Source organism: Molossus molossus, unplaced genomic scaffold (assembly GCF_014108415.1).
Source record: "Molossus molossus isolate mMolMol1 unplaced genomic scaffold, mMolMol1.p scaffold_m16_p_21, whole genome shotgun sequence".
NCBI classification, from domain to species: Eukaryota; Metazoa; Chordata; class Mammalia; order Chiroptera; family Molossidae; genus Molossus; species Molossus molossus.
The window spans coordinates 838,641-848,777 of record NW_023425357.1 but is presented as its reverse complement, the minus strand read 5'-3'; the positions used below and the strand labels follow the sequence as shown (position 1 = coordinate 848,777).

At 47.2% G+C, this 10,137-nt stretch overlaps 1 protein-coding gene across 1 annotated transcript; it reads right to left on the bottom strand.

Moving 5' to 3' along the window:
• Positions 1–568: 568 nt before the first annotated feature.
• On the bottom strand, positions 569–2,458 carry LOC118639057 (zinc finger protein 551-like). Its single transcript, XM_036275247.1, has one exon. It carries the CDS (start codon positions 2,456–2,458, stop codon positions 1,031–1,033), a length of 1,428 nt encoding a protein of 475 aa, XP_036131140.1. The 3' UTR covers positions 569–1,030.
• Positions 2,459–10,137: the final 7,679 nt, after the last annotated feature.

Genomic DNA, 10,137 nt, shown 5'->3' with positions numbered 1-10,137 from the left:
TTCACCACACTATTATATTTATTTTTAGTGTGGCCAGTCTGGCTCAGCGGTTAGAGCATCGGCCCGCAGACCAGAAAGACCAGGGTTAGGTTCCTACAAAGGGCACAAACCTCGATTGCAATTTGTCCTCGGCGCCCCCTTGGGCTTGTGTGGGTGGTAGCCACTGGATATATCTCTCTTGTGTTGACATTTCTCTCTCTCCCCCTCCTGCTCTATCTAAAAAAAAAAGCAGAGACGAACTCCGGTTAGGATAACAATAAAAATTATTTTCAGCCCCGTCAGTGAGGCTCTGTGGTTGATCTTCAATGGTACCAAGAGGTCACCAGTTCAATTCCTGGTTAGGGAACATGCCCAAGTTGTGGGCCAAATCACCAGTGGGGGGCATGTAGGAGGCAGCTAATCGATGTTCTCTCTCTTCAATGTTTCTATCTCTCTTTCTCTTTATGTATCTCTTAAGCAATAAAGAACAAAATTTAAAAAATTTTAAATATAAAAATATTTTTAAAAAGAGACTAAACTATGGTTTAAATACTCACAACAGTAAGCCTACTTTTGCTACACCCTTCATATAGGTAACAGTGTGAACCTTCTGTTGTCCAATAAGGAAAAGAGCTTCAGTGGAAGGCATTCCCACAATCGCTACTCTCATACAGATTTCTCTAGTGTGAACCCTCTGCTAATGAATGAGGGCAGAGTTTTTCCTGAAGGAATTCCCACAATCAATACACTCATACAGCTTTTCTCCGGTATGAATTCTTTGGTGTTAAATGAGGCTAGAGTTATCACTAAAAAATTTCTCATTTGCCACACTCATAAGGCTTTCCTCCAGAATGCATTGCGCAGTGTTGAATAAATCCTTTAGAATGTTGTCTAAAGCATTTCCCACATTCATTACACTCATACGGCTTTCCTCCAGTGTGAACTCTCCGGTGTTTAATGAGCACAGTGCTTTGATCGAAGAACTGCCCAAAATCAGTACACTCAGGGCTTTTATGCAGGGTGAACTCTCTGTGTACAGTGAGGGTAAACCTTAGACTGAAGAATTTCCCTCAATCAGTACACCATAGGGCTTTTCTCTACAGTGAAGTCTCCGGTGTTTAAAGAGGGAAGAATTTCCACTGAAAAACCTCCCACAATCAGTACACTGATACGGCTTTTCTCCTGTGTGAACTCTCTGGTGTTGAATGAGCGTAGACCTCAGAGTGAATGATTTCCCACAATCACTACATGCATAAGGCTTTTCTCCAGTGTGAATTCTCTGGTGTCGAATCAAGTTACAATTTTGACTGAAGGACTTCTTACAAACACTGCACTCGTATGGCCTTTCTCCAGTGTGAACTCTCTGGTGTATAATGAGGCTAGCATTGACACGAAAGGACTTCTTGCAAACATTGCACTCATAGGGCTTTTCTCCAGTGTGAACTCTATGGTGTTTAACGAGGCTAGAATTGTGACGGAAAGACTTCTCACAAACACTGCACTCATATGGCCTTTCTCCAGTGTGAACTCTCTGGTGTCTAATGAAGGTAGACCATTGACGGAAGAACTTCCCACAATCAAGACACTCATACGGCTTTTGTCCAGTGTGAACTCTCTGGTGTTTAATAAGGGTAGACCTTGAACTGAAGGACTTCCCACAATCATTACACCTATAAGGCTTTTCTCCCGCATGAATGTGAGCTCTCTGGTGTTGAATGAGGCTAGAGTTTTGACAAAAGGACTTCTCACAAACACTGCACTCATACCGCTTTTCTCCAGTGTGATTTCTCTCGTGTTGAATGAGGGCAGAGCTTTGGCTGAAGGACTTGCCATAAGCACTACACTCAGATGGCATTTTTCCAGTGTGAATTTTCCAATGTTGAATGAGGTTAAAGATTTGCCTAAAAACATTCCCACATTTGTTACACTCACAAAGTCCTTCTCCAGAGCATACACCCTGACACTGAATAACTTTCTGGTGGTGGCAGGCTGGCTTCTCCCATTCACCCCACTGGTGAGGCCCTTTTCCTGTGAAACATTCCTTGCAAATCTCATTGCCAGTGTGCGGCTTCTCAATGTTATGCATGGCCTGGTGCTGGAGAAGCCCTGAGGTGGCTGGGACGTCTTCACCTACATCCCTATTGGTGAAAGACTCCCCTAATAAGTAGAAGCAGCACCTGTTCACAACAGAGGCCCTGTCCATGTCTTCTTTCCAGGGCTGTTTTCTACTGGCATCCCTATGTTGCTGGTGAAGGTTAACACTGGAACAGAAGCCTCTCATACATGTGTCACTGAACAATGCTTTATGTTCAGGGTTTGCTGATTGTAACTCAGTCAGGTGCAATATATCTTTCAACACTGAGACACAGTGCTTACAGAGATGGGTCTTCTGGGTTGCTGAAGCTGTCTGAGATTCCCTGATCTGTGCTTCTCCTTCTATAGATACAATCTCCTCATAAGGGGCCATCTCATCATCCATTTTACGCCAACAACCTGAAAACAGAGAAATGCTAAAGAAACGTATGTTCACTTTGATGACAGGGGGAAGTCCCATCACAAAAGTGTGTAACACATAATACGCTGGATCACGTGACTGTTGGAAAATAAGAGACCTGCAGGAAGGATTAACAGCCTGCTGTGAAGTTCTGGGCCCCTGAAGATCACAAAACAGGAAAGACCTCACCAGAAAAATGACACAAAGATGGCAAGTAACACATGGAAGACAAACAAGATCTCCAACTCATGCTTCTGCTAACAGCGTTCAGTAGGGCTTGTCTGCTAGTGCTGTGGGCAAGCTATGCAGGCGGTTGGTTATTTCCAGTTCCAAGTAAAATTCAATAAACAAGTAACTGGTGCTCAAGGAGTACTTAAGCATGTATGTGCACCTCTTAACACAAGTGCAGGTCAATGTTAGAGAACACTACAGAGACCCGTGCAGAGAAAGGTGATGCAAAAAGGCCACAAAGGTAAAGTTAGCCAAAAGCCAGGAAGTCACAAATGAAATGAAAAGACACCAAAGTGTCAAGTATTGGCAAGAAAAGGTAGAAATGAGGTGAGGCCAGTGGCACTTGCACCTAAACACTGCCGGACACAGCAGGTTCCTGGTAGGATCTGAACAGAGTCATTATGTCATACCTTCCCCCAACTGCTATGCAGCAGGGCCAGGCCCCATCTAAGACCATCTTGCATGTTCACCCTGTGGAAAAAAACAGGGTTCTCCCTGCACCTTCTATTGTACAAGTATGTAAGACCTAAATATTCTGAGTATCAATGAAAGACAAGAGAGGTGAACACCTAGAGGAACTCAGCACACAGGTGTGTTGCTTGAAAGAAATTATACAAACAACAGTGGCAGGGTCTAACCAGAACAGCCCAAGGTCACATAAGCAAAGACCATAACCTGCCACAGGCAATCAAAAAACCTTTAGCTAGGCATGGCCGGTTTGGCTAGGTGGTTGAGCATCAACCCATGCACCAGGAGGTCACTGGTTCGATTCCCAGTCAGGGCACATGCCCAGGTTGTGGGCAAAGTCCCCAGTGGGGGATGTGCAGGAGGTGGCCAAACAATGCTCTCTGTCATAGATGTTTCTATCTCTCTCTCCCTGTGTGTTTCTCTCTCTCTAAAAATTAATGAAGAAAAAGTTTTTCAAAATTAAAATAAAATAAAACCTTTAGCCAAAAGATGGAGGCAGATGTGGAAAGCATGGATCTGAACATAGTCACGTTGCCAGAGAGAAGAAAAGCAAAGTGAGATCCATTAGGCCATCTGCAAGACTCCTGACTCTAGACACGTCCCTGCACCTTTTTTTTAAATCCTTACCTGAGAATATTTTTCCATTCATTTTCAGATAGATTGGAAGGGGGAGGGAGGGAGGGGGAGGGAGGGAGAGAGAGAGAGGAGAGAGAGAGAGAGAGAGAAGAGAGAGGAAAGAAAGAGAGAGAGAGAGAGAGAGAAGAGAGAGAGAAGAGAGAAGAAGGAGAGAGAGAGAAAAGAAAAGAAAGAAAGAAAGAAAGAAAGAAAGAAAGAAAGAAAAGAAAGAAAGAAAGAGGGAAAAAAAAATATAGATGTGAGAGAGACATGGATTGGTTGCCTCTTGTAAGACCCCAAACAGGGCTGCAGATCAAATAGTAACCAAAGTGTGTGCCCTCAACAAGATTCGAAACCACGACTCCCTGCACTGGGGGCCGACACTCTGTTAATTAAACCGGCCATGGGACATCCCTGCAATGTTTGAAGCAACAGGTGTTAGGGGTGCTCAGGGTGTCCATTGCTCAGGGCACTCAGCACTGGCAGCCATAGCACATGTGACAAGAAATTAGGGGAAATCAGCAGAGCCCAGGGTCTGACTGTGGGAGAGAGAAAGCCACATCTGGAGAGTAAAGGGAAGGCAGGACATCACCTCAGTTCACTAGGAGGGATGTGAAGGTCTTACCCATGGATGCTACAAGTGCAAAGATTTCCACCATCACATCGCAGTACAGATGTCTCTGAGCCTCATCAAGGAGCGCCCACTCCTCCTGGGAGAAGACGATGGCCACGTCCTCAATGTGCATATCCTGTCATAATGGAGACAGTTCATTCCATGGTCAGTTTCCTCCTAGGATTCAAAGTTTGTCATACCCCTCACCCTCCATGTCCATCTGTTCACAATACTCTCCACGTCAGAGAAAATTACAGGCCTTGGAGACATTATTTTCTCATTTCCTATTGATGCTGTTCCTTCCCACAACAACAATAAATAGATAGGTGGAGGAATGTTACATGTACTCTGAGCCTGCCTCGAATGTAGACCACACTGCTTCTTGATAATGTGGTGGGTGTCACAAACACAGAGTAGAAAGAGTAGTTGACCATAGAGAGGGTGTGAGTGACTAGACACTCGTCTTGTCACATAACACCCTCGTAGTTCCCCAGATTGTTGCTCCAAGACACAAAACACATGGCATCACCCTTCACCCTTTTGAAATCAATGCCAGGATGCCAAGACCTTCTGTTTACACTACCCTCTGCACGCAATCCTTTGAATAACTTCTCTCTCATGCAGCGACATTCTCAGAGGCACAACTTCAAAGGTATGACAAATACGCCATGATGAAGATGATTTGTTTCCTAATCAGCTTCTTTTCCAAAATTCTAATTCACCACCACCATAACGTGTTTCTTTCGGACCCTTCTCCCTTCGCCATGCCAGTGGAGAATTTCAGCCCAGGTGACATTATCTGTGCTATCTCATTCCAATTGAGCATTGTGTCAGTGTTGTCAGTTTTGTCAACAACGACAAAAGGCTGGCGGGGGCACATAAATGGAACCTATGCTCTGGAAATGGCATGCAGCACCACAACACACCCTCTTCAGGCAGTTACCCTGGAATCTCTAAAACCTCACCTTCTTCACTTATGCTAGGACCAGGGTCCTGTGGTCATGAAATCACATTCCCACTCCAAGTGCACCTCACTCTTTCTACCACACCTGCAATCCCACAGCCCCAGGCTCATTCAGACCTACACCACAGTCACCTCCTTAAACTCCCACACCTTACTCAGCATATGTGGTCCAGAGAATGTCTGGCAAATTCAAACAGGATCAAGTACTATCCAGACTCTGATAGTCCACACTCAGAGAGGCAGCTTTGAGTCCTGCTATGAAGGCCTCGATGCCTGGCTTTTTCTTCGTTCAACCTCACCTAGTGAGAACCACATCAGACTCAGCTATCCAGAGCCCACAACCACTAGTGCTGCACCTGATATCTCTCCATGAGTCACAGCCATTCTCTCTCCACCTCACCATCACTCAAGGCCCAGCTCCGATGGCGCTCTATCCTATGCCCAGTGAGTCTCCCAGATGACCACTTTTGCCCATAAACTAATCCGCCCCTTTTGCTGCAACACCCCAGGTCACAACAAAATGGTGGTGAGTCTTCACAGCAGTGAATATGCACCAGACCCATCTCATCTTGTGTAAATTACTCCTAGGCCTCCAATTCATCTCACATCCACTCATCTTTTGACGGCTTTGGCCACTGCCAATCCATAATCTCTCCCAAACCCTCTACATGACCACTTCTGTCCCTCTGCTGTGTTGTAACACCCACCTCCCACAAAGGGGCTCAAGCAGGAATCCCAGTCTTCAGGCTGACACTTCTCTTCCTGTGTTACTATTACCATTACCTTCCAACCACAATCCCTCATATTACAGAGACCTACAGCTCCACCCTGGTCCATACACTCTCCACTACATTTTGAAGACGTCTCTATTATGCACTGCGCCTCAGAGTTACAAATACCCACGATCTCCCTCTGAAGTATCTCACACCTTAGCAAGCAAAAAAACAAAGTTTTCATATTCCCAATGAACACTGCTCTTCCTACTATGGCAGAGGTTCTCAACCTGTGGGTCGCGACCCCTTTGGGGGTTGAACGACCCTTTCACAGGGGTCGCCTATAACCATCAGAAAACACATATTTCTGATGGCAATTCATAACAGTAGCAAAGTTACAGTTATGAAGTAGCAACGAAAATAATTTTATGGTTGGGGGGTCACCACAACATGAGAATCTGTATTAAAGGGTCAAGGCATTAGGAAGGTTGAGAACCACTTTATGATGGAGTTCGCCATCTCACTTAATGGTGCTTCCATACTGCCAGTTGCTAAAACCAAATGTTCACGTCATCACTGACTCCTCTTACTTTCTCAGCCTCAAAATTAGAAAATCCAGGCAGTCACACCTAAAACACCAATTCAAAATCCAACTGCTTCTTCCACCTCCATGGCCACCATCATAGGCCAGTTACCACCACACTCACTCTGACTATTGTAGCAGCCTCCTCCCAGATCTTTCTACCAGCTTCCTCACAGTCATACTGTTGATGCTGCAGCCACAGGGAATCTAATGAGACCTTCCTCAAATCACTTCCCTCTCTACTCCTCCAACCCTCCCAATGCTTCCATCACCTGGAGAACAGACACTCAACTTGTCACAAAGCTGCTCTAGACCTGATTTCTGTCCCAGTATTCCCAGTCCCCATGAGAAACAAAGGATACCTGCAGGTCCCTGAACTAGTTTAGCATCCTCTCCAAGCCTCTGCACATTCTGGTACCTACACCTGAGAGGACCTCCCATGTCTTATTCCACAGGCTGCCAAAAACAGGAACGACTTCAAATAACCTTACACCTAGACTTAGGATTCTGGGGGTTCAAGAACCCCAGGCCCAAGGGAAGTGTGGCACAACTGTCTCAGGACACCACTATCTCGAGGACCACTAGAGTGTGAGGCCCTGATATAAGCTCCACCAACCAGTACCCTGAGCGATTATGCAGGTGCAGGAATCTGTGGAAAGACAAAGTTCTGTTGAGAGCCTGGAAAGCACCGCCAGGGTCCCCGGGCTCAGGCCGCTCAGTGCCCTTGCGCAGCCCCGGGCCAGGTGTCCTCGAGATGCCTGCACTGCCTCAGGGCCTCGTCCTCAGAGCACACTCTTGCGAGTGACGTTGTCTTTCTTCTGCAGGCCCTCACCTCCTGTCCTCCCTGCGCTCCCCTCCCTTCCAGTCTGTCCTTCCTCTGAGCACCTTTGGGAAAACGTTTGAGCCCGACCTCAGACAGTGTCCCTCTTCTGTTCACGACCCTGCAAGGTCCCCGCCTCCTGAGAATAAAACTAGAACTGCTCCTTCACCTCCGTTGCCTTTAAACACGAAACACGGCCCAGGTTTCCCGCTTGTCCTTGGCTCAGCGGCCCTGCGCGTCTTTACACGACGGCTCCTCAGCCTGTCGCCTCCCCGCGCGTTACTCACGAGCACCTCACGGTCCGCTCTCCGGGCCTGGGCTGCAGGACGTGACGGGCGCCCGCACCCGGGCTGCAGGGCTCGCGGCGGGGAGGCGGGAGGCCGGGGGACGCGCTCTCACCTCAGCCGGGCGCCTCAGCGCGGCCGCCGCAACGGGCTCTGCGGGCGGAGAGGACTCTGTGAGGCTCCGACGCCCGGATCCCAACGGCTGCGGCTGCACAGGCCTCGGACCCGCCTCTGCACAGCGGGGCGACTGCTGCGGCCCCTCTGCAGCGCCCACCACACACGCTGGAACCTCGGACCCGCCTCTGCACAGCGGGGCGACTCCTCCGGCCCCTCTGCGGTGTCCACCAAACGCGCTGGAACCTCGGACCACGTGAACAGGGAAAGCGTTCGAAACGACCACCAGCAGCAGTAGGACGCCGGAAGTCCCGCCCTTAGAAGATGCGCAGGGACCGAAGTGAGCTCTTCTGGATTTCCTGGCTCAACCCCCCGCAGCTTTGGGCGCACTGCTTTCTGGGTAATGTAGTTTCCTCAGCCGCCCTGCGGTTGTTTGCATCCCAGTCAGTGACCTAGAGAATAAAGGGGTTGTGTGGGGAGGCGAGTGGAGCTGGGGAAGGACAACCTCAGGTTTTAGGGACGGTTCGCATGTTTCTGGGGAGTTTTCTCTGCAAGGGATCAGGTGTCTGGAGACATTATTTTAATCCTCACCCGAGGATATTTTTTCCATTTTTTTGTACAGATAGAGTGGGAGGGAGGGAGAGGAAGGGGGAGAGAGAGAGAAACATAGACGTGAAGGGACACATCGAGTGGCTGCCACCCGCACGACCAACCAAGGCCGGGGACAAACTGCAACCAAAGTACGTGCCCTTAGCGGAAACTGAACCCGGGTCTCTCTGGACCGCAGGCTGACGCTCTAACCGCTGAGCCAAACTGGCCAGGGCTGGAGACATTATTTTAGACTCACTAAAGCTTACCTCCACTCTGAGCTGGAATGTGTTGATTATTTCCTGCCCATTCAACTGCATTTAGTTTGGGATCTTAGTGTACTTTGTGAACGTTCAGGAGGCAACCCATCCCTGTTTCCCTGTTTCTTTCCGGCCTCAATGTTTCTTTCTGGCTGGCTCTCCCCCTTCCTGTCTCTCTAAAGTCAATAAACATATGCTCAGGTGACAATTAAAAACAAAAACAAAAAAGAGTCCAGCAGGTGTGGTTCAGTGGTTGAGCGTAGATCCATGCACCCAGCGGACGCAGGTTTGATTCCTGGTCAGGACACATGCCCCAGTATGTGGACCCGATCCCCAGTGGGGGGCATGCAGGAGGCGGCCAGTCGTTCTCTCTCATCGATCTTTCTGTCTCCCCCTCTCCCTTCCTCTCTCTCTAAAATCAATAAACAACAACAAAAAAAGTTAATGTTTTGCGTTTTCAAGAATACTGTAGAACAATGATCACAATAATCTGAATTCAGTGGAAGTCTGTCTTTCTTCACATTAAGAGGCTGAAAAAATTAATATCACTAATCTCAAAGAAATCCCAATTTCGAGATCCTCACCTTGGTTTTATTAAAGCACTAAAATCTAATGGTTTCTGAATAAAGTCATCTTGTTTTATTTTGTTAACTTACGTAAGCCTTTGAGTGATAAAAATTAATGTACCCATGGAATAAGTTGATTCTGAGATCTCAACATAGCTTTATACACTGGAGTGAGTATGGGCCATATAGAACTAGACATGGTGCTAGAAACAGAGGCACTCATATTTCTAATGTTTGAAAACAGTGCCAGCGACGCAGGAAGAGTTGGTCAATTGCAGTCTTTCTTAAAGCAGAGGAATCCTCTGGAGACCTCTAGGAGGCTAATGTGAATGTTCTAAAGACTTTCTTGAGGCAGATGTATTATAAGTGTCTAAGGCTCCTCATTGTCTCAAATATTATTTCTTTTTTTTTATCCTCACCCAAGGACATTTTTGCATTTGTATTTAAGTAAAGGGGGAAGGAGAGAGGGAGGAAGAAAGAGAGAGAGCGAAAAACATTGACATGAGAGAGACACATCGAGTGGTCTCACTCACATGACCCAACTGGGGATGGGGACAAAGTGCAACCAAGGTACATGCCCTTAGCAGGAACCAAACCCGGACTCTCTGGTCCACAGGCCAACCCTCTACCCACTGATCCAAACTGTTCAGGGCTCAAATAAGATTTCTTTTATTGCATATCCTGCCTCATTATTTTGGCCTTCAGCCTGGTCTTGGAAATTCTACGGACGCTTACCATCATTACTGCTTCCTTGTAAATTTCTGTATTTGTCATTTTTCAATGGAGGACTATCCTTGTGGTAAAGAACCTTACAGATACACTTAAAAACAATTGTTTTTCTTTAT

Bases quoted from the DNA above. Each gene is read 5' to 3' on its own strand.
- LOC118639057 (XM_036275247.1), bottom strand. From the start codon at position 2,458: ATGGATGATGAGATGGCCCCTTATGAGGAGATTGTATCTATAGAAGGA.